Source organism: Myxocyprinus asiaticus, chromosome 22, assembly GCF_019703515.2.
Source record: "Myxocyprinus asiaticus isolate MX2 ecotype Aquarium Trade chromosome 22, UBuf_Myxa_2, whole genome shotgun sequence".
In the NCBI taxonomy this organism is placed as follows: domain Eukaryota; kingdom Metazoa; phylum Chordata; class Actinopteri; order Cypriniformes; family Catostomidae; genus Myxocyprinus; species Myxocyprinus asiaticus.
In genome coordinates, this window is record NC_059365.1 from 14,320,619 (window position 1) to 14,346,390 (window position 25,772).

At 38.0% G+C, this 25,772-nt stretch overlaps 2 protein-coding genes across 4 annotated transcripts in view; both read left to right on the forward strand.

Moving 5' to 3' along the window:
* The first annotated feature begins 200 nt into the window (after nt 1–200).
* LOC127412956 (START domain-containing protein 10-like) lies at nt 201–11,693 on the forward strand. Of its 2 annotated transcripts, none has more exons than XM_051649692.1 (6): nt 201–612; nt 3,708–3,855; nt 6,578–6,681; nt 7,104–7,221; nt 10,138–10,190; nt 10,564–11,693. In XM_051649692.1, the coding sequence occupies exons 1-6, from the start codon at nt 466–468 to the stop codon at nt 10,783–10,785; spliced, it is 792 nt and encodes a 263-aa protein (XP_051505652.1). In that variant the 5' UTR covers nt 201–465; the 3' UTR covers nt 10,786–11,693. The 2 variants fall into 2 exon arrangements, with proteins under 2 accessions (XP_051505652.1, XP_051505653.1); XM_051649693.1 differs by lacking the exon at nt 201–612 and adding an exon at nt 2,806–2,892.
* Nucleotides 11,694–20,376: 8,683 nt separating this feature from the next.
* LOC127413015 (arf-GAP with Rho-GAP domain, ANK repeat and PH domain-containing protein 3-like) overlaps nt 20,377–25,772 on the forward strand; it is a 42,633-nt gene continuing 37,237 nt past the window's right edge. For both annotated transcript variants that reach the window (XM_051649790.1, XM_051649791.1), the window contains exon 1: nt 20,377–20,512. The gene's annotated coding sequence lies outside the window, so the exon portion shown is untranslated. The remainder of the gene's footprint in view (nt 20,513–25,772) is intronic.

Below are 25,772 nucleotides of genomic sequence, written 5' to 3' on the forward strand. Positions count from 1 at the left end.
ATTCGGGCTACACACCTGCACAGGTTAAACAAAACAGTCACGGAAAATAAATCCTTTGAATGGTCAAACATGACACCTGATCCGCGGATCATCAGTCATTCTGACTAAATGAGCCCCTGTAGACTGCTCCACCTGAAAAACGACATGTCAGTAACGTGATGCCTTACTTATATAATGCCCTCTCTCAGGAGTGATACAGGACTGAAAAGAGGGGGATGCTGCTGAAATACACCTGCTCCATGTTACATTAGATACCTTTAGGCAGAATTCACATTTCCTGTCCAGTTACTGTAAGTAAAGGAGTTAGACTGCACTATTAACAGTCTTTTGAACTCGTCAGTATTTCAAACCAAAGGAGAAATCAACAGCAACAGCATCAAAAACGAGTGGATCGTGACCTATGAGAGGGAGCGTCCAGCTTTACTCTCCTGCCAACCAGTTTGATCCACAGCACCGGGAGGCAAGATGCCAGTCCAGATACCGGACGACACCGATTTCTTATCTTTCCGAGATCAATGTGAAAGTCAGGATGGCTGGGTCGCCCGTTATAGTAAAGGAGGAGTGACTGTGTGGTGTCGAGACGAGGAGAGCAAAACTGTACAGAAACTCAAGGCAAGTGCGCCGCTGCAATGCGAATCAATAGACGCACATAATTACGAGAACAAGTAAACTAGTTAGTTTAAACTCTTTGCTTTAACGCGATGGGTTTAGCGTTACAAATATAGCCCACGACCAACTTAGGTACTGTATATTTTCGATAGCACAGATCATCAGTGAATTTGTATGGCCATTGTCAATACATAGAATTGTGTTTTGATTCTTTCTTTACTACTAACAATGCTGAGAAAAAAGGAGGCTTCTGGTTGACTGGTCTTATTTAGCTGGTCGCCCAATGTGGTCAGGCTGGCCAGTTGGCTGGTTGTAGAGTGTTTTTGGGCACCTTTTTAGCTGAACAGACTGGGTGACCAGCTCAAACCAGTTAAAGGAATATTCCGGGTTCAATTCAAGTTAAGATCAATCGACAGCTTTTGTGGCATAATGTTGGTACCACAAAAAACTATTTCAACGTGTCCCTCCTTTTCTTTAAAAAATTCAAAAATCAAAGTTACAGCAAGGCCCTTAAAATGGAAGTCAATGGGGCCAATTTTTGGAGGGTTTAAAGGCAGAAGTGTAAAGCTTATAATTTTATAAAAGCACTTACATGAATTCTTCTGTTAAAACTTGTGTATTATTTGAGCTGTAAAGTCATTTAAATAAAAGTTTCTACAGTAATTTTAGGGTTTGTTGACATTACATCGACATGTTGAAAAACTGGTTTTAACTTTACACAGAAAAGGTTAGTAAGCAATTTTATCACACTAAAATCATGTTAACACGCATATTTTTTGTCTTGTGGCTATTGTTTTGAAATAGTGAGTATTTTAACATTTACTGTTTGGCCCCATTCACTTCCATTGTAAGTGCCTTACTGTAACCTCAGTTTTTTTGTTTTTCTTTTCTTTTCTTTTTTTTTTAAGAAAATGAGGGGCAAGTTAAAAATATTTTTTGTGGTAATCAATATTATGCCACAAATGCTGCTGATTGAGTTAACTTGTATTGAACCCAGAATATTCCTTTAAGACCAGCCAATTAGCTTAGGCTGGTTTTTGGCTGTTTGTTTGGTATTTTCAGTAGAGAAGTAAACAGAATGCTGTCATATGGAGCAATTTCCACACTTATAAACTCGTAATAGTGCTTTACAATCTAGAATACATATTATAATACATATATTATTTGCCTTTACATTTTGGGAAACAACTCCGCACTAAAACTAGTAACATGTCCATTATCATATGTATTTTTTGGCATACAGATTAAGAACTTAAGTGCTCATGCACCTATATTATTAAAACCTATGTAATCATACAAACACAATAATGAAATGAAGTCAAGCCAGCAATGCACTCTGATAAAACTATCACTCAAAGCACCTCTTGGTTCCTTTGGTACAGAGACATTAGACTTGTATTTCAATTAGTCGATATTAATATATTGTTGCAAAAGAACTTGTTTTTTTTATCAAGTATACCAATACTGGTATACTGTACCAATACATCCTATACTATGCCTGGTTCAAGGTAATTATTTTGGACTTCTTACTGCAAATGCTAATCACATCCATTTTCTATCAAATGTACGTGAAAGAAAGATTATGTACAAACCTTTTGCACATTAATCAAGGATTATAGATACAAATAGCTTGTTGAGCAGGTCACATATTGTCCATCCAGTGTAGCAGTGTACCACTAGGCCAAATTCTTTAGAATAAAATAACATTACCAGCAGCCTTTAATTTGCATAAGAGCCACCTACACACTGGTATGTTTTAATGGCAAGGTCCCACTCTGGACCTGGTGCAAACTAAGGATGCACTGTACATAAAAAAAGCAGAGATTGTTGATCTACTATAGCTGGACTGGGTGTAAACTGTGTCTTACAAGCTCCTGAACAGAAGCTTTTCCTCAAAGACTCCAGACCCTTTTAGAGAAAATCCTACAGAAACAAACAGGGATATGGTTATGGGCCATTTGCCCTGGGAAAACTCAGCGCACAGTGAAGCCGGCCAGGCCTGACTGCTTCACAATCCACAGTCTCTGAGATGAAAGACTGGTTTCTCAGGGACAGACTGCACCCATGTGATGTGCTGAAAAATTAAAAGCAGAAAACCATGGTAACAGCAAGCTCAGATGAGGAAACCTGAGCCCCTCCTGCTGGCTCGCGTTTGAGTTTGGCCTTTTTTTCTTCTTCTTATTTTTTGAAAGAGCACTTCAGTTGACCTCTCTGACAATGGCCAAAAGTTGTCCCAGATTGAGGTCTCAAGGATGAGGGCCATTTCAGCAATTTTTCTTGCAGGTATGGGGAAATTATTTAGACCCTTTTTACTGTAACAAAAATTAAAGAAGATAAAAGACCTTCCTTAATAATTCATGCAGCTCTCTGGGGCACTGATGCATTCTTTTCATGAATAATTGAGTTTTGTAGGCTTTGACGACATTCCATTCATAGAGACAAAATTAAACTTGTTCCAAAGAACCAAATGGAAATAAGGAGGGACTGATCAGGCTGGGGTTGTGAATAAATTATTAAATGATGCCTGGTAGAGTTGATTGGGTTACACGGTTACTTGCATCGTGGAGCCATACAATATCTGATCACATTGCATTTGATGTATTCGTGCTTACCTGACCCTCCAACCTTACCCAGCTAGAGTTAAAGGATAAGGTAGCGACAGTATAAGTGGAAAAAAACACAGGTTTCACTCAACACGTGCTACATGTGAGCTTGGAATACAAATGGAGACAGACACGTTTAAATTAAAAGATCAACTGTATTTATAACTGGACCGAGACTCCTTTTACATTCACTGTTTGCTGTGTAAACTTTTAACTCAATGTAACTTGACATAACTGAGTCATGCAGAAGGCAGGGCTTTTAAAGATTAGAATGGATCTGTGTAAATGGGAGATGGCTTTTGTTAGCAAAGTGAAATGGTTTCATTTTTCATCTGTCCAGTGACAGGCTTCATTTAAATTCTGTCATCAGTACTTTATCACAGCACCAGGGGAAAGTACAGCAGATCCATCACTATGGGAAAAAAAAACTATTCTACTGTGATGAAAAACTCTTAAGGCTAGAATAACATTTTGTCTGTTTTTGTTTTCTCTTAGATGAGAGTAGTTTGCAAGGATGTGACAGCAGAGACACTCTACGATGTCTTGCATGACACAAGCTACCGGAAAAAATGGGACTCCAACATGATTGACACTTTTGATATTGGAAGGCTGACAGTTAATGCAGATGTAGGATATTATTCTTGTGAGTCACACTTTGTTTCTCTTTCTTTACTGAGCTGTTATTTCCACTGTGTCCCTGGAACAGCACACCAATACACTCTTTTTCTAAAGCCCACTTTTGGCTTTACTATAAAGAGGAAGTTTGCTGTTGGCAGTTGCAGTACATTTGATGATAGAGGACAATATCTGCAGTTTAACTGCAAGAATGAAAATCAGTTGGGCTGATATATGGTCTAATGACTCTCATACATGCTCTGTGATTTACTGTATATGGATATTAGCAATAATTTATAAAGAGACATGGAAGAGAGCCATTTAACCCTTAAATGCATGGGAATTTCACCAAACACACTTACATATTCAGGTCTTTAGAGACCTGGCACATACAGTATATATATATATATATATATATATATATATATATATACACACACACACACACACACACATATATACACACACACACTACCGGTTAAAAGTTTTGAAACACTTGACTGAAATGTTTCTCATGATCTTAAAAATCTTTTGATCTGAAGGCGTATGCCTAAATGTTTGAAATTAGTTTTGTAGACAAAAATATAATTGTGCCAACATATTAATTTATTTCATTATAAAACTAAAATTTAATTAAAAAAAAAAGTTTTTGAAATTGATGATTTGGACCAAATAATAAAGAAAAGCAGCCAATAAGTGCTCAACATAGATGAGAACTCCTTCAGTACTGTTTAAAAATCATCCCAGGGTGATACCTCAAGAAGCTGGTTGAGAAAATGTCAAGAGTACATGTCTGCACATTCTAGGCAAAGGGTGACTACTTTGAAGATGCTAAAATATAACACAGTTTTGATTTATTTTGGATTTTGTTTAGTCACAACGTAATTTCCATAGTTCCATTTATGTTATTCCATAGTTTTGATGACTATTATTCTAAAATGTGAAAAAAAATTATAATAAAGAATGAGTAAGTGTTTTAAAAATTTTGACTGGTAGTGTGTATATATATATATATATATATATATATATATATATATATATATATATATAAATGGATTTACAAAATGCCCAGATAGTGTCAAATTATTTTCCAGACAATCAGAAAATAACAAAATAATATAAAATATATTTTGATATATTTTTATGTTTTATTTGTCATATATCAAAGAGGTAATGCAACAAATCAGGACAAATCTAGAACACAATTCATTACTGAAATTTCATGAGATGCAACTGACTGTCAAACACATATTGAGCTACAAATAACACAAAATCTACAGATAAGATACACATAAGCTACACAAAAGCTACACATAAGTATTTTATCAGGCACTTATTGAGTCTAAATAGATGCGCAACCTACATAATTTCAAAAGTACACCCAAATGTCAATAGTCATATCATACTGTTCATGTGTTGTACTTGCTATAGTTTACTTCCATGTTGTTTCTTCATTAAATAGCAATGTCAAATGTAAATCAAGTCAATCACTGACACAACAGCGCCACCTTGAGTAAGAAATGGCATGTATAGTATATATATGTACACACATATGGGATACAGATAGTTCACCATTGTTGCACAGAAAATCAATGTGATATAATATTTATTTGTATAAAAATAGTAAAAAAAATTATTGTAATTAACAAAGAAATAGAAATCCTCTAATAGTAAACTTATATAGATATGAAATAGTCATAAAAAAATATAATTTATGGAAGTGCAAAAAAACCCAGACAGGGGGCCTGGGTAGCTCAGCGGTAAAGAATCTGGCTACCACCCCTGGAGTTCGCTAGTTCGAATCCCGGGGCATGCTGAGTGACTCCAGCCAGGTCTCATAAGCAACCAAATTGGCCCGGTTGCTAGGGAGGGTAGAGTCACATGGGGTAACCTCCTCGTGATCACTATAATGTGGTTCGTTCTCGGTGGGGCGTGTGGTGAGTTGAGCATACCTAGGGTCTCTAATGACCCAATACACTTTTGGCACTTAAACCATTATATTAAATAAAAAATGTTGCAATTTTGGCTTTTTTTTTTTGGTGTGTGTGTTACATGATTTATAAGAGAAAGATTAAGAAGTACTAAATAGGTGTGGGCACAACTCTAAAAAAATGGATGAGGTGCAGGGGTTGAAATGAGACCCCAGGTCTCTAAAGACCCTAGATATTTGTTTAAGGGTTAAAGAGACAGAAGAATGGAGACAGAAATAGAAAGTATCACTTGCAAAAAATCATGAGTGATTAGAGAACATATCAAAGGTATAGTCATTTTAATTTACTCACCTTCATGTTGTTCCAAACCTGCATGATGTTCTTTCTTCCGTGGAACACAAAAGGAGGTTCTAGTTTGAGTGACAGCCTGGAAGATGCATATAAAGTGAATGGTGACTAGGACTAACATACTACCTTAAATCTGCTTTTGTGTTCCAAGGAAGAAAGAAAGTCATGGATCAACATGAGGGTGAGTAAATAATGACATAATTTTCATTTATGGGTGAACTATCCCTTTAAGAAACATAATGTAATAGCAAAGAACAAATAAGACATATAAGATTTTGCAGCATTTTTAAGAATATTTGTGATGGTACATAATGCATATTATAATGGGTAACTAGTATAAAATGCTGTTTTAAGTTATCTTACGAGAACAGATAAGGTCATATAAAATGGATGATCACAGGGTTGAAAACATGACTTAAGTCATTGGTGCCTTTCATGGTTAACAGCACTCTAAATCTTTTTTATTTACAGGGAAATGTCCAAGTCCATTGAAGAACAGAGACTTTGTCACTATGCGGTCATGGCTTCCTCTTGGCAATGACTATCTGATAATCAACTACTCTGTCAAACACCCGGTATGTCTGTGTTTGGTCTGAACTGTAAGGTCTGTAGGTGCTCTGCTTAACCAGCAATATAGTCCTGTGCAGTGTGTCAGCTGGTATGTAGGTCAGCTTTCCAGGTCTTTAGTCACTTGAAAGAAGATGCCAGAGCAGTGGCACAAGTCTGACAGAGGTATCAAGTAAGCAGTCAGGTGGTTGAATCCCCATGCTGTAATGAATAATTACATGTCCAGCATCAACGGCTTTTTGTCTTCGTTTTCTCCATGGAAAAATTTGTCACACTTACATGTTCACCTCTGCTGTAACAGATTTACAGCTACTTGGAGAAAGTCATTTTCAGACTGCTAATGTCATTTTACAGATTATGTTTTATGCGTTCTGACAAACTGAAACATTAATTCCTAGGAAACATAATTCTCAGTGTTGATATTTTTCAGAAATACCCACCAAAGAAGGATTATGTCAGAGCTGTGTCGTTACTCACCGGATACTTGATCCAATCCAATGGAGCAAATTGCTGTACCCTCTATTACTTAACACAAGTGGACCCACGAGGTGAACATTTCTCATTTCCATTGCTAATGTCATTTAGATCAGTGGTTTTCAACTTTGCAACCAGAAAATAGGTTAAAGGTCTGTTCTGATAGGGTTACGGACAGCAGGAAAAATGCAATGTTAAATGCAAATAATATAACGCAACTTTCCAGATAATAGTTCATAGTTAGGACAGCAAAATATATAGGCTCATCAACTTTTAAAAGGCAGGAGAAAACCATGTCTTTTTTTTCTTTTTCTTTTTTTAAATTCAAATGCTGTGTCCAATCAAACTCGACAGTATTTTGCAGCAAATTAATTTGTTACTTGGTAGAAGCTAGCCAAATAAGGCAGAGGTCAACATGGACAGGTTGCGTGATATCCTTGCCTTCATTCTTGAAAACCATGAATAAAAACTACACAAGGCTAAATAAATTATGACAGAGTTTACATTAAATACAGATTCAGAAAACTATTTTGACTATATTGTCACGACTTGATGTCTAATATAAAATATTGGCCCTGAAGCAAAACCAGTTGACAACCACTGATTCAGGGTTACAAAATATATATTATAACACATATTTCACTTAAATATTAGTATGCTGTGGTCACAGAATTCACATGTGCTTTCCACTCCTTCTTGTGGTTGAAAAATACACTAGAGTGTTTGTTTTGCAGAAACATGCTGTAAGTGTTTACACAACATTGTTTACAATTTCAGACCTGTAGAGCTATTGCCATATATACAAGAACACCACATCATTTCCAAGTCTGAAACAGAGGGGTGCAACCTTATCATGATGTATTCTTTAAAAACATGTCCAAAAAAAATGCATGTTTAGATTGAAAGTGCATTTTATGATTTAGCTGTTATGTCTTGAGGTCCTGTCCCTCTCCCTTCCTTTTCTGCACTCCTGTGCTCAGAGGCGTGGGGAGCCTGGAAGCTTGGAATACTTTGAAACTCCTGCTTAAGACATATTTTAAGAATATGCTGATGTCATCTTTTCCGTGATGCTTGGAGCAATGGCTTTGATTATTAATGTCTTCCGTTGCTGCAATACACCAGCTGCTTGTGACCTGTGGGACAGACTCTGGGGTTCAGTTTATTGCACTTGTACAGTAGACTTTTCCAGTGAAACACAGATAAAATTACAGCTTATACCAAAAAAAGAAGGGAAAAAAATCCACAATACATCCCACATTTTTCATCACTTCACAAGTCTTGTATCATTGTGCTCTTTGGATATGGTGTGCAACTTCAGTCATTGTATAGTTCATCCAAAATGAAAATATTTTCATAATTTACTCAACCTCATTTTGTGCCAAAATGACTTTCATCTGTGGAACACACATATAGATATTAGGCAGAATGTTAGGGACAGATACCTCAGTCCCCATTCACTTTTTTTTTCCATACAGTGAAAGTGAATGGTGACTCAGACTGAACATTCTGCCTAACATCGCTTTTTATCTTCCATAGAGGAAAGAAAGTCATACGGGTTTAGAACAACATGAGGGTGAATAAATGATGACAGTTTTTTTTCCTTTTTTTGGGGGGGTGAACTATCCCTTTAAAGACAGGGATGAACAGGTTGAAAACTGGAAAGAGACATAAAAGTAATATTCCGGGTTCAATACAAGTTAAGCTCAATCGACGGCATTTGTGGCATAATGTTGATTACCACAAAAATTAATTTCAAATCATCCCTCCTTTTCTACAGTGAGGCACTTGTGAATGGGGCCAATTTTTGGAGGGTTTAAAGCAGAAAAGTAAAGCTTACGCTACCGGTCAAAAGTTTTGAAACACTTGACTGAAATGTTTCTCATGATCTTAAAAATCTTTTGATCTGAAGGCGTATGCATAAATGTTTGAAATTAGTTTTGTAGACAAAAATATAATTGTGCCACCATATTAATTTATTTCATTATAAAACTAAAATGTAATAATAAAAAAAAAGATTTTGAAATTGATGACTTGGACCAAATAATGAAGAAAAGCAGCCAATAAGTGCCCAACATAGATGGGAACTCCTTCAATACTGTTTAAAAATCATCCCAGGGTTGCTTTACCTCAAGAAGTTGGTTGAGAAAATGTCAAGAGTACATGTCTGCAAATTCTAGGCAAAGGGTGACTACTTTGAAGATGCTAAAATATAACACAGTTTTGATTTATGTTATTCCATAGTTTTGATGACTTTACTTTTATTATAAATGTGAATAAAAAAATTATAGTAAAGAACTTTCCTCATTGCCAAAAGCAAGAGGAAAGCATTTCTACTTGAACAAAAAAAAATCCCTCAATGCTGAAATGTATAAAATATAATGGCTGATCTAGACTTTATAATTAAAAAAATACTAAATAGAATTTTCCTCAAGAGTGTTTTACTTCAAGAAACACAAATGTCAAATGAGACTTCTGATATCTGTGGAATGTTTTGGGAATTAAGTGTTTCAAAACTTTTGACCGGTAGTGTATAATTTTATAGAAACACACATTAATTCTTCTGTTAAAACTCATGTATTATTTGAGCTGTAAAGTTGTTTAAATTGTAATTTTTACAGTCATTTAAGGGTTTTAGGGTTTGTTGACATTAAATCATCGACGAAGTTGTTAAATTGGCTATAACTTTACACAGAAAAGGTTAGTAAGTGATTTTATCACACTAAAATCATGTTAACATGCATATTGTTTATGTCTTGTGGCTATACTTTTGAAAATGTGAGTATTTTAAAGTTCAAAATTTGTCCCCCATTCACTTCCATTGTAAGTACCTCACTGTAACCCAGATGAACTTGTATTGAACCCGGAATATTCCTTTAAGGCATGGATATTCATGCCTTAATTGTGATATTTGTTGTGTTGAGATGATGAAATCACTAAATTTTCTGAGCAAATATATGTGGTTTTAAAGCTTTCTCTTAATTTCTCTTCAGGGTCTTTACCTAAATGGGTGGTGAATAGAGTCTCGCAGTTAGTGGCACCAAAGGTAACAATCAAGTGCATTGAAAGATCTTATTTACTTTTTACATGAAATTTGTAAATAATTAACATAATATATTAAAATAAGAATGACTTTTCAGCCTTCTGAGATTCTTAGAACACAATCATTCTTGTGGACAAATAGTAGTATAGTTGGCCAGTTAACTTTACAAGTTACTGATGTGAGAACTCAAAAGTCCTTGAAACCTTCTAACTGCTGTAAATGCTGTAAAATTCTTAATTTCAGTTTTCCTCTGCTGCCATCTGGTGGTTACAAACGTGTACATCATGCAGACCAAAATGTGCATGATATCATGTTATGGTAAACAGATGACTACATAAAATAAAAAATACAAAAATGATACCGATTTTATCCACAGGCCATGAAAAAGATTTACAAAGCCTGCCTAAAATACCCAGAGTGGAAACGGAAACACGACCCAAATCTGAAGCCTTGGAGGTACCCAGAGCAGAACACACTGCCCTGCATCAGTGTGGCCGACCTGACGGTGCAGAGAGCAGATTCACTGGAGAACATCGACGAGAGCAGTGTGAGTGAGGAGAAGGCCCAGCACCACAGTGGTGATGATGATGAGACCTAAGATCCCTCATAGTGACAATCTATGTGCTGTTCTACATCTGTTAGCGCTTGGCAGAGTATGTGTGTGGATGTGAAAGTGAGTGTGTACCATCCTCTGTTGAGGACGACTCAATTACTTTCATTCTGTACATGTTACATTGCTTTCTTGAATTGAACAAAATAACATTATATTGTTTTGCAGAGATTTTGGCATTTCAAGACTACTCTATGTCCATACATTGAGGCAGAGTCTGAATGTATTGGACATATTGCATATTATGTGCTGAACAATTTGACGACCTTAAGTTTTATGGTGTATGATATAACCATTCAGCATAACAACATTATCAATAAATGTTTTGGCTCTTGAACATGGCATTATTCTGTATTACATTTGTGGAAAATCACTTTCTGAAATTGTTTGAAAAAAGGTTTCATGCAAATATTTTGCTTTAGTGCATATCATACATGTTTATTTAATTACTTTGCATCAACACATTTGAAGCACATCTCTGTCTGTCAAATAGTTATATTACCAAGGATGTAACCAAATATTCAAGATTAGGGAGGACCAAAGGTAAAAATGTAAGAATCGGTCATTGAAAACGACATAGTGATCAACCAATAATCTAAATATTGGCCCCCTCAATATCTATAGTGGTTATGGCTCTGCATGTACTGTAATAACACTTTAATATTTCAGCCCAGCTTCTGAGGTGAAGTTTTTCTGTGTGGAGTTTTGCAGATATAAGATGTCCACCTTTTTTCCTATACTGAGAGAAAGATCTGTGTGTGTGTGTGTGTGTGTGTGTGTGTGTGTGTGTGTGTGTTAAAAGACCTCACAGTTCTGTTTAATACACTTTGATCTTTGTGTGTGTGTGTGTGTGTGTGTGTATTATTGGCTTAATGATCAATCTTTCGATCTCAATCTCTCCTTGTCTCTAAATAAAAAGTTTGGTCTTGAATTTTTAAAATTATTTTTGTAATTGTTTCTTTGTATGTATGGCTTACTTTCTAAAACATTCCACAGATATCAGAAGTCTCATTTGACATTTGTGTTTCTTGAAGTAAAACACTCTTGAGGAAAATTCTATTTAGTATTTTTAATTATAAAGTCTAGATCAGCCATTATATTTAATACATTTCAGCATTGAGGGATTTGTTTTTTGTTCGAGTAGAAATGCTTTCCTCTTGCTTTTGGCAATGAGGAAATTTTATTTGTGACTGTATCCTTTTTCTTCATCCATAAACGTACAGCTGGGGACCACTCCTCAAAACCTCTATTGTCTCAGACACTTCCTGCTTCCCATCTGAAGCAGTTCCTGCCTACATCTGTCAGATTGGGCTGTAGGGGAGAAAAGGAAACTACAAGTGAACCCTCTGGCTTTCTCTCACAACAAAGTCCTGTTGCAATTGCTGCACAGATCAAGACTTTCTTCACATCAGCTTTATTTTGAAAGAATTAAAAAACAAACAAACAAACAAACAAAAAAAAAAACATGAAGATATTTCATATTACTTAATTATAGTTAGGGAGATTTAAGAGCTGTAGATAGCTGCAGTCAGTGGCTGTTCTGGCAAATATGAGTGTGTTTACATGAAAACCCATTGTTTATCTCTTAATTCTTCATTGTAAATCAAATAAAATGGTTTTAAAATGTTTAAATGCATTTGCTAATAGTTTGTATTATGTTAGGTTTATGTTAATTATGTTTTTGCTTAACCAGTGCAATCTTAGAGAGAGGAATTCCAACTTCAACACAAGTTAAGCTCAATCGGCAACCTTAGTGGCATTATGTTGATTACCACAAAAATAATTTCAAATTGTCCCTTGCTTGTTTAAAATGAGGAAAAATTATGTTTACAGTAAGGCACTTACAATGGAAGTGAATGGGGCAAGTCACACTTAACAATAAGGTTCCATTGTTTTTTATTTATTTATTTTTAAACGTTGTATCCCCTTTACTCCCAATTTGGAATGCCCAATTCCCACTACTTAGTAGGTCCTCATGGTGGCACGGTTACTCACCTCAATCCGGGTGGCGGAGGACAAGTCTCAGTTGCCTCCGCTTCTGACAGTCAATCCATGCATCTTATCACGTGGCTTGTTGTGCATGACACTGCGGAGACTCCCAGCATGCGGAGGCTCATGCTACCCTCCCCGATCCACGCACAACTTACCACGCACCCCATTGAGAGCGAGAACCACTAATTGCAACCATGACGAACCATGTGACTCTACCCTCCCTAGCAACCGGGCCAATTTGGTTGCTTAGGAGACCTGGCTGGAGTCACTCAGCACACCCTGGATACTCGCTGAGCTACCCAGACCCCCTATAAGTTTCCAATGTTAACATTAGTTAACAACGTTAGTTAACATGAACTAACAATGAACAATACTTTTACAGCATTTACTAATCTTGGTTAATGTTAATTTCAACATATAGTAATACATTTTTAAAATCAAAAGTTGTATATGTTAACATTAGTTAATGGACTATGAACTAACAATGAACAATTGTATTTTAATGAACTAACATTAACAAAGATTAATAAATACTGTAAAAATATTTTGTTCATTGAGAGTTCATGATATCTAATGCACTAACTAATGTTAACGAATGGAACCTTATTGGAAAGTGTTACCAGATATATTCACAAGACATTAACGGTACACGTTTACAATGTTAGTGTAATAAAATCGCTTACTAATCTTATCTGTGTAAAGTTAGGCTATATCCAATAGGCTTACAACTTACAACTTTGTTGTCATGACGACTTAATGCAGCATAAACCGGTATTCTGATAATCGCTGTAATACCAGTACATCCCTGATTTTATCACACTAAAATCATGTTAACACATTTTTTGTGAATGACCCACATATAGGCTGACAGTGTGCATTTTAAAGACCCTGTGAAGTCAAATTTAAAGTTTTGCTGCTTTTAGTCTATATCTATTAGCTTTAAGGTCATATATGGTAGTGTAATTCTAAACATTGACAAAATTCTTGTTCAGAAGATATAAGCATTTAAAATCTACAGTCTCTCTCTTCTGGCTAAAAAGACTCAGGAACATCCACGACATCACTAGAGGTAGAAAAACCTTGTCCAATCAAATGCTTTCTAGAAATCGAAAGCACCCTACCCCTACAACTCTTCAGCGTCTGGCTGTGTTCTAACTTGCACTGATCATGCCTTTGCAGGGCACTTCGAAGGGAGCACAATCCATGCTGTTGTGTCGTTCCAAACAGATTTTCCTATAAGAAACACTTAAAAAGTCAGTTCTGACTGACCGTTATACCATCTGAAGCTCTTACAGTGTTTTCTTCAAAGGGAATAGGGCATAAGGATGGTCACTTCTGTATGGAATGCACCAACACGGGAGCTGGACGCAAGGAAAGTTGCTGGAGTTTATTTATAGCCTATTTTTTGTGCAGCCGGAGGTTTCTTGGGATGTACAGCTCGAGCAAGTGTTCTTTATTCTTTATGCCTAGTGTATTGTGATTCAAAACTGGATATATTATCTTCTACTGTCTTGTTTCTCATTAATCTGCACTGGACTTGCACAATGGCTCCAGCCTCGTAGTCAGCAAGGACCGCGATGTGCTGTGTGCATTTATGGGCTGTTTATGGATTAATGTTGTCAGTTAGATCATCGTTAGATTCTCAAGTCTTTTGAAAAGCTGGCTTTTCGCTTCTCAAGTTTCCCCGGTAAACAGTTCTGACATGAAAGGTGTATGTGTGTGTGGCTGTAAACTAAAGCCTATTGGCTATTTTTTTTTAAATGGGACGATATCCCACACCCACTTCCCGCTTCAGTAGGAAATACGTCAAAATACCAAGGCTGCATACTACACTATGAGAACGTACAGAATGACTGACAGACAGAAAGCACATCAAAGTCTTTTGATTGGCTGATCAAAGAATGTGTACAGGTCCTGTGGTCACATTTTTCTTTGCCGTTTAGACACAGTCTAGTGCTGTCACAGAGACCGTTAGGATCTCAGGACATTTATTTCAGTAATATCTTTCAGGGAAAAGGAACATTTTCTGCATACTTTCCACACAAAAAACCCCCAGCTTATAACACCTTTATTCAACAGAATTTTGGAATGAATGGAACTCTTAAAAGGTGCTATAAGTGATTTTAGTTGTTCTAACTACCAAGAGACTGAGCCATAGAATTAGCCATGCCCCTTCTTTCCAAAACCTGGGCACACAAAGATATCATGAAGACTGACATTAAGCAGAAGAGCAGTATTAGTGCATTCCCATGGTTGTCAAAAACAAAAGTAGCAAAATAGCACCATCAACTGACAACTATTATGAATCTGAATATGACATTAAGCCTTAATGATCCGCTTCAGCTACAACACTATGAGAGTAAAACAACAAAATGATTGACAGACAGAAAGCGTCACTGACCACGGCCTGCGGACACATTTTTGTTTGCTGTTTACAGAGTCTATTATTGTCACAGAGACCGGTGAGATCTCAGCACACTTATTTCAGTGATATCTTTCAGGGAGTAGGAGCATTTTCTGTATACCATTCCATAAAAATAAAAAATAAAAATGTACAGCGCCTTTAAAGGAGTCATGAAATGGAGACTAAAATTTTCAGTAATATTTAGACATATAAGAGGTAACTGTACTATAAAAACATTGTAAATTACAGAACTCAAAACTTCCTCCCCAGTCTAAAAAGAGCATTTATAGTTGCCACCCTACTAAAACGTTTTGTTTTGAAATCTGTTTGTGACGTCATGACACATTGCTCATTCGTATTTACACATCCCACAACATGCATCATTGCATCTGTGGCCCCGCCCACTGGCACGCAGTTCAAGTCAAGAGAGCAGGCCTTCTGTGGCTAACTATTCCTAATGTAGCAGAGTGGAGGGCAGAGCAAAATAGACTGATGGGACTAACTGAGGTTTAAGCTAGAAAAAAAAAAAGAGTTCGACTAGGCCACCCCATCGGCGTCGCCAGGTAATTTTTCCGGGGCTTCAGCCGCAAATGTTTTGACTGTAGCCCTGAATGTAATTTTAAATGTAGGCTACGCAATAATATTGCTACCCCCCAACCCGCTTCCGCTAAGCCCCGAACCTCCTCAAGTCCTAGAAACGCCCCTGGGCCACCCTCTTGTTAACAGGGAAATACTAACCCAAATCACAAATAGAAAGGGCACACAGGTTCGTTGTTTCAAAACAAAAGGGTAAGAGTGGATACCAAAGTACAAAATATTTTATTTTAACAATAGATTAATCAGATGGGCACTGGACATGCATTCCATAATTTAAAAGTGTATTAAAATTATAATGAGCAGAGCAATCAGCTGCGTGGTTCGTAATAGGCTTCACACACACACACATGAGAATTATACAGCATATACACTTGCTGAACACAGAGAGCTGAGGCTTACCAGGAGCACACTGGCTAGCCGAGTGCAGCGATTCCCCCAGTAAAGATACACTTCACCCACAGGTGTACACTCACACACACAAAGCACACAGCTGAATCAGTTGTGAATACAAAGCACTCAGCATGTGACACCATCTATTGGGGAATGTCCAGCCCCCTACACTGGGCCATCAGCTCTGGAGGAAAAAGAGAACAAATTATCAATAAAATCATAATAAACCATCAAAATAAAAAGACAAACTCTGGCCACCATTAAGTGGACACAGAGCTAACAAAACACTCAAACAAGGGTTTTAACCCACACTAAAGAAAATATATGTTAGTGTGAAGAGCAGGGGAAAAGGAGAGAGCTGATGACAAATCATCATGCTAAGATAAACTTCACATGAGTAATATCAATATAAAATAGTTTTAAACAGAACAAAACACTGTTCCCAAACTTTTATGATGATCTTGTTTGGCTCAAGGTATACACATACAGAGAGAATGATCACAATTGTCTCTGTGAGTCCCAAAACAGCACTTTCAGAAAACATACCAAAAACCAAAATGGGGCATAAACAAACAAATCAAAACTATGTAAAACAAAACAAAACAAAACAAAACAAAACTGAACAAAAACAAAACAAAGCAAAACAAAATAGTAAAACAAAACAGTAGCGTCGGAGTTCAGCCCTGCAGCTAAGAACATTAAACCCGCACGTTTTAATCACCATCATATTTAATGATTTCACAGACCAAAAGTGTTAGAGCTACAGCCATAATTACGGCCACAAATACACAGGCAGTATATGGAACAGGCAGACTGAAGGAAGGCAGCAGTCGGCCTGCGGAGCTCGATACGAGCCTCACACAAACAACTGCTATCATATAAAAAGGAACTAACATAAGCACCGGGTACCAGAGCCAAGCAGCTAGCCTAGCATCAAACAACAACAGCACATACATTTGTAGCGGAAGTGTCCGATACCGGAAAAAGGGGCGGTCATTAGACCGTGATGCGTGTCTAGGTGACATGTGGCCGGCCTAATATACTCCACGAATGCACAGTGATAGGATACCAAACCCCACCTAATTCCAAGGGGGTGTGATACAATAAAACAGACAGAAGTGCTGTGTCTTCTCCACACGGTATAATGCAGGTCGCTTTAGTGTTTAAATATACAGTGCATCCGGAAAGTATTCACAGCGCTTCACTTTTTCCACATTTTTTTATGTTACAGCCTTATTCCAAAATGGATTAAATTCATTATTTTCCTCAAAATTCTACAAACAATACCCCATAATGACAACGTGAAAGAAGTTTGTTTGAAATCTTTGCAAATTTATTAAAAAAAAAAAAATGGAAAAAAAAAAAAAATCACATGTACATAAGTATTCACTGCCTTTGCCATGACACTCAAAATTGAGCTCAGGTGCATCCTGTTTCCACTGATCATCCTTGAGGTGTTTCTACAACTTGATTGGAGTCCACCTGTGGTAAATTCAGTTGATTGGACATGATTTGGAAAGGCACACACCTGTCTATATAAGGTCCCACAGTTAACAGTGCATGTCAGAGCACAAACCAAGTCATGAAGTCCAAGGAATTGTCTGTAGACCTCCGAGACAGGATTGTATCGAGGTTCAAATCTGGGGAAGAGTACAGAAAAATGTCTGCAGCACTGAAGGTCCCAATGAGCACAGTGGCCTCCATCATCCGTAAATGGAAGAAGTTTGGAACCACCAGGACTCTTCCTAGAGCTGGCCGCCTGGCCAAACTGAGCGATCGGGGGAGAAGGGCCTTAGTCAGGGAGGTGACCAAGAACCCGATGGTCACTCTGACAGAGCTCCAGCATTTCTCTGTGGAGAGAGGAGAACCTTCCAGAAGAACAACCATCTCTGCAGCACTCCACCAATCAGGCCTGTATTGTAGAGTGGCCAGACGGAAGCCACTCCTCAGTAAAAGGCACAAGACAGCCCGCCTGGAGTTTGCCAAAAGGCACCTGAAGGACTCTCAGACCATGAGAAACAAAGATTGAACTCTTTGGCCTCAATGGCAAGCGTCATGTCTGGAGGAAACCAGGCACCGCTCATCACCTGGCCAATACCATCCCTACAGTGAAGCATGGTGGTGGCAGCATCATGCTGTGGGGATGTTTTTCAGCGGCAGAAACTGGGAGACTAGTCAGGATCGAGGGAGAGATGAATGCAGCAATGTACAGAGACATCCTTGATGAAAACCTGCTCCAGAGCACTCTGGACCTCAGACTGGGGTGAAGGTTCATCTTCCAACAGGACAATGACCCTAAGCACACAGCCAAGATAACAAAGGAGTGGCTACGGGACAACTCTGTGAATGTCCTTGAGTGGCCCAGCCAGAGCCCAGACTTGAACCCGATTGAACATCTCTGGAGAGATCTGAAAATGGCTGTGCACCGACGCTCCCCATCCAACCTGATGGAGCTTGAGAGGTCCTGCAAAGAAGAATGGGAGAAACTGCCCAAAAATAGGTGTGCCAAGCTTGTAGCATCATACTCAAAAAGACTTGAGGCTGTAATTGGTGCCAAAGGTGCTTCAACAAAGTATTGAGCAAAGGCTGTGAATACTTATGTACATGTGTTTTTTTTAATTTTTTATAAATTTGCAAAGATTTCAAACAAACTTCTTTCACATTGTCATTATGGGGTATTGTTTGTAGAATTTTGTGGAAAATAATGAATTTAATCCATTTTGGAATAAGGCTCTAACATAACAAAATGTGGAAAAAGTGAAGCGCTGTGAATAGTTTCCGGATGCACTTTATTATGCATCAAAGTGCAAGTCACCATCATTCACAATATTAAATAAATTACAAATCAGGGTAATACTACAAGACAGTAGTCTGTCTCACTACACTCACATAAAACCTAAGGGGACCCATCCGGACTATTTTGAATTATTTTGTATATAAACATGAACTACACAGACTCTTTGACTGCTTCCATGTATCTTGCTGCTTTTAAAAGATGTGGTGTCAAGATACAACTCTGAAAGGGAGAAGCAATTCTTTCATTCAGCTGCTGCCTCTTGTTATTTTGAGCTCAAACGCATCATGGACGTGTTCTATCGCCCATCTGCGCTATTTGCAATTGTTGGTGTATGTAAACATAGGACGTCTTTGACGATGGACGTCTTTGACCGTTTCGGTGTGTTCCGGCGATGTGCCTACAGTGTGTGTGTGTGTGTGGGTCATTTCACCGTTCTTTGGACTATGATGTGTTCGGGGTTTTTTTACGGCTCATGTCAGTATGGATTGCCTGTGAACAGTCAAAATACGATTTAAACTTTGCCAAGGAACTGTTATTAAAGGATGGGGCAGTTTAAAACACTTCAAAAATTCAAGTAAAGCATTTCATTCATGAATATTTTTTAAATGTCATGACTGTTTGATAGTTTATGGTGTTGAGTGTTAACAGTTGTGCTTGAGATGAACAGTTTAATATATTCAGATGCAATGTGTTGGATGTGCGTTATGTGTAAACCCTGCAATTTAGTTTCATAATGTTGATGATCGTTTATCTCCGATTGAGTTTGCTGAATAACAGTAGGCGTTTACGTTGAAGTTTTCAGCTGGCGCTTTGGTCAAAACAATCGTTTCAGACTGAGGGCCAAAAACAGCGGGGAAAATGATAATATATTACTAAATTATGACTGTTTTGGTGCAAAAAAAAACCAAAAAAACTTTTATAACAATATCCTTGGACATCAGGAAGATAATAAAATTATATAAAATAACACTTCATGGCCCCTTTAAGGAAACTGGTCTTAGAACAGTTTGAAAAACACCTTATTTTCATCCTGCTTTGGTATACAGCCCCTGAAGGCAGTATTTTCCAGTTTTCTGAAGCAGCCCAAATCGAACTGTGCTCACCAAGGCACTTCATGGGGACTTTAACGTTTATGCACTGGCATCATTCACTTCCACTGCCTTACTGTAACCGCGATTTTTGCATTTTATAATAAACAAAGAACGAGTCGAAAGTATTTTTGTGGTAATGAATATATGCCACAAACTGGTGTCGATTGAGCTTAGCTTGTATTGAATCCGGAACAGTCCTTAAAAACAGCAAAACTTTCGGCAGATACTCACAAACCACTGTCCCTTTAAGAGTTCAGTTGCTACTTCTCAGCCGCGCTAAACACACAACACTGTAACTTCCGGCATAACAAATATAACTATCACCAGCTCAGCGCTGCAGAACACGCTGAGACTTTCACCAGTCGCTCATACAATACTGGATTTTAGGAATCTCCGCATAAACAAAGAGCAAAATCGTAGGATATTTAACGCGCAGCAATAAAGGTAAGTTCTGATTTAAAATACTTTTACATTCAAAGTGACATTTGTCAACATCGGACAAGTCTGTCGGATGATATAACGGGCAGTTTGATATTTCTATGTGTCCCATGTGAAAATAGAAAAAGAATAGGATGTTCTAACTTTTAATGGAGATTTTAATGATCGTAAACCGTTTTTCTAAGCTTTATTTCCATGTTTGACTATATCAATGTTCCATGTTCAGAAATTATTATCTGAAGTCCAGTGATGAGCAAGAAAATTTGTTACCCAGCACAGTAGTGTGTTGACTTATAAGATGGAATTCCATTGATTCTCATTTCAGGATCACTGTTCCCAGGCAAACAGCAGTGCATTTAGTCTGCATGTAATACACTGTGTAAATTCCTCTGTCATACAGGGTGTTACTCCCCTGAGGAATCTGATATCCTCAGGCTTTACAGTTGCTGAATGTCACGGTTAATTTAAACTGAATTAGAAACACCCAGAGCTCATTTGCAAGTTCCTAGCAGACACAACAACTGTGGGAGTCACTGGAGAATTTGCAAGAATAACATGCTTTTCCATTTTGAAGGTCTCTGCAGAATACATTTCCATTCAGTGGATCCCAAGTTTATATGTCCAGCCTGGGCGAAGCAATCAGTATTACTGGTGGGAAGAAATTCTTCATTCATCCCCCCACTTTTTGGGAGAAAACCATTACTTTTCCAAAACCCATGCCAATGCTAATTCTCTCTATACCCCTGTGTTTTACTGAGCAGATTCCCAAATGCAGATTAAGTACTCACAACATGGACAAGTGTATTAATTGTGATAAATCTCTTGTTGCATAACCTGACCTGTATTCCCGTCGCTTCATGAGAGTTGAAGGATGAAGAATGTTTTTAGATCTTTTGGAGATTTGACCTTTGCAAAAAACATAATTATCTGTACCGACAAGGTTTCTAGATTGAGTTTTAATTTTAGTTGTGCTATCTAATTCTGAGTTTTTATTTTGGACAGTTATTCTCGCAATATTGCGGGAAAATAATTTAGTGTTGGGTATTCTTGCTTCAGAGCTCCACTTACACACAGTACATGTTTTTACCCCTCACATGCCATGATATATATTTCCATTATCACAGAGAGAGGAAGTTATTTGTTTTGTTTTAAATGTTATGAAAGTTGTTTTCTTTTTTTTGTTTTTTTTATACAGAAGGATCCGAAAGTCTGAGACCGCTAGTGAAAATGCTTCTATTTTGCATTTTTTGAATTTGATGCAGTTTTTTTTCATTACAAATAAGACTGTCATAATATTAATATCAGTGAAAAAATGAATTTAATTATTAACATGGATTGCAGAATATTCAAGTCTCCTTTTTGTTTTAATGACACCACGCACTTGAACTGGCATCGACCTGACGATCTTATTTTAAGCATGATTTGAGAATCTCATGTGCTTCAATGGAAGCCAAGAAATCTGACCTTTTGTACAAGAGATAACATGGTCATTGTCACAAATTTGCTTAATAGTCATTTAGAAATAGTGCATATTTTAATTAATGTAATTTTGTTGAAATGGTTTTTTTTTTTTTTAAAATCCTGAAACTTTCTGTTTATTACCAGGTTTAAATTAGATATTGAATCCCTGATTTTCAATGTGTTCTCAGACCTTTGGACTCCAGTGTAAATGCATGTACTTGTGTTTCATTTGGAGTGTCACCCTGATAGTTAAGCATTTTGTTGGACAATAAGTGATTTAATATGTCTTAAAAGTTAAAGAGTGGTTTATCTTGGTTTCAATCCATATAGAGATCTAAGATCTTAATGTGTGTTTGAGCAAGGTCCAGCAAATTAATACACAAGTGTGTTCTGTCATATCAGCTACGCGGCCTCCACCAGTTGTGAACATTGATGTATTGTGTCACACAACAGTTCTTCACTGTTATATACACATACCCCCCAGCACACTGCATCCAAAAGCCTGCTTGATTCCGGCGTTTCACAAATTGCTTTTGACTCTACAGCTTCCACTAATTGTTCATTCTGGAAGCTGCTGGGAGGTTTGAGTAGGATATGAGAGGGAAAGATGTTTAGAGATGTTTTTCTACTTTGTTTCCATCTTAACCCACCAGAGCAGTGCAATCAACAGATCCTAAAGTGTTCTTGCTGTACAGTAAAGGATAATGGGGATGTTTTTTTCATTAGTGAGACAAACAACAACTAATTACCATGTGAAAGAACAAAACAAGAAAAACAATAAATAAAAAGACAAATCTTTCCTTGTTTAAACTCTGTATTCTTACTACCCTTCCATGATACAGAATTACATTAGCTGTGGCTTTATTTGATTTGTGTGTTAGTGCCATTTACAGTACGGCCAATGCCATTTTACTTTAATAGCATGGTAAAACAGGATGTCAAGGACACAGTCAACTGATCAGCAGGAGAGCGAGGTAAAGGGGAGCCGGAGATGCCGCGAGAGAGAGAGAGCGAGAGAGAGACTCACGCGGCCGCTGTGTGTGTGTGTGTGTGCCTTATGTTTTATGTTGTTTTAAGTTGAGTTATATCATTAAAGTTAAGTTGACTGTTCTGCCGGTTCCCACCTCCTCCTTGCCCGTCCCTTACCCGTTACATTGGTGCCAAAACCCAGGAAGGAGGAAGGATGCGCTGTCGTGGAGACCTCGCTGCTGCTGTCCGCCTGGGGACGGAGGAGTCGCTGCTGGCCGCCGGGAGTCGGAAGAACCGCTGCCATCCGCCAGGAAGAGGAGGAGCTGTTCCATCCGCTACGGGTCGGAGGACTCGCTGCCGTCCACCAGGGGAGGAGCGGCTGTTGTCCGCCAGAGGGTTGAGGAGTGGTTGAGGACCTCTCCTGCTCGTCCTTTCCCTCTCCCTACCCTCGTCTCTTCCCCCAGGTTCCCAGGAGGCGGGGTGGACCACCGGCTGGCAGAACGGCCGGAAGGGCAACGTCTCCCCTCCAGAGATGGGGGGTGGGGGGTCGGGGGGTCAGTCCGGATGGCGCCCCAGCCTGAATTGGGCAGGGGAGGAGTGTGATGAGGAGGAGGAGGGCGTGGCCGGGCAGTGAGGGTGCACAGCCAACGCTGAGGAAACTGATCGGCGGGAGAGCGAGATAAAGGGTGCCAGAGATGCCAGTTCGAGAGAGAGAGAGAGACGCATGCGGACGCTGTGTGTGTGTGCCTTATGTTTTATGTTGAGTTATGTCACTAAAGTTAAGTTGACTGTTCTGCCGGTTCCCGCCTCCTTCTTGCCCATCCCTTACCCATTACATACACGTACTGTGGCAGTTCTGATGTTAAATGTGCACTGTGTGGGGCTAAAAGCTAGTTACGTTTTCGAGGTTAAATGTCCATTGTGTGGCGCTAAATGCTAGTCACAATTTCTCCCAAACATATGAAGTTAATGCTCTATGAACAAAATCTACCTTCCTACCCTAAACCTTAATCCTTAACCTAACTGACAGTGTCATAAAAAACAAATGTGAGAAGAAAAATGTTGTTACTGAAGCAACTACGCCATTTTTTTTTTATTGCTTCTATGACTCTTTCGACTCGTGCAGTCTTCAGGACTTGTACCTCGGTCCTTTGCATCACAAGTGCAATGCTTTATCAGTGGATTTACTGTGAAGTTTGTTTGGGAAATAAAATGAATTTCCTTACAAGTAAAAGGGTTTGATGTCATATGGTAGCATTGTGTGAGGAACAGGGTGCAAAGTAAGTGTTTATGAACTGATAATATGCCCTTATACTTGTGATTTCTGTGAAATGGAGTAGAAGTCTAGTGTCCATTTCACCAGGAAACTGATGCAATATGTACAACGAGCCAAGTAAAAATGATTACAAATTTAGGTAATGTGTTTCTATGAGACCAGACCAGGTTGGCTTTGTGTGTGTGTGTGTGTGTGTGTGTTCCACTGTAAAAAAAAAAAAAAAAAAAAAAACAGCATGCGGGTTTGGAATGTCATTATTTATTTACCCTTGTGTCACTTTTTTTTTTTTTTTTTTTTTTGGGGGGGGGTGGTGAACTTTTTATTGTTTGGCAACATTCCTACATTTATTATGGTTTTAGATGGCTTCAGTGATCTCCAGTTTATCTGTGTATCAGTGACAATTTTTTCCCCTCTAGCTTTGGAGAGAGGAGGAGGGGCTCTTTTTTGAGAAACAGCTGTATCCTGGGCATTCAGTAATTCAGAGAAAACCTAGATCGCCCAACCAGATAAACATAGGTTGGGTGTGTAGAACAGATCAGGGCACAGTTTTCCCTGCAAAATACATGTTGATTGCTGTTTGAGATTGTGGCCTTCTTGTGGAATTGACTTTGAAATAACATCACAATAAAGGTGTGGTGGATCTGTGGATACAGATATTCTATTGTTAGAATACGATTTTTCTGGTGTCCTTCCAGTCACCATCTTTACCTTCACTAGACTGTCAGCTGCGAGAACAGGCATGACTGAGATAGTATTCTTACTTCTCAAGGTCCTTATCTTCAGACCTCCCTTCCCCCAGCATCCCCAGGGCACATTGTGGAGGGAATGCAGTCACCAAACATTGTTCCGTTTAAAGTTACAATGTGTAATTTCTACAGTGTGCCGACTGTTGGTGGCACCAAATGGAATTGCTAAAAATAATGACGTTTTACAAATGGGTTTCCTAAACATTCCTCCCATTGTTTTGACAAATAGACCATCGCATGAAAACATGTTTCATATAAGGTCTTATCAGTAAAGTTGCAGAAGTTGCTGCTGTTACCATAGCATTAAAGAGGTTTCAATATAGGCATTTTGCTGCTTTCTATTAATTCTGATGTTGAATAACATGAACAGCTCAAATAAACATCTCAGTTGTTAGGTTTTGCATGTCAACCCAAGCAGTTTTGATGTAAGTAATACTTTAAAAATAAGGCTTCATGATGTCACTCAAAAACGTGTGAATATGGATTTTGCACAGAAGCTGAAAAATTCAGTGTAATATTGGGAAAGTATTTACGTAAGATATACAGTCAGTTGACATCATTTCATATAATGTAAGCTCCATTAAACATGGGCAATCCAAAACTAGTTTTTCAGTGCTTGCAAGACAGTAAAAAAGAATAAGTTTTTGGTAAGCTAAGGTTTTAGGTTTAAGTTCAAGTCATGTCATCATTTTTATTTGTGAAGCGCTTTTCACAACACACATAATTTCAAAGCAGCTTTACAGAAAATCATGCATAAAAAAAAATAAAAAGAATAATATCTATAAAGTCTTAGAGTGATCATTGTGTAGTTTAA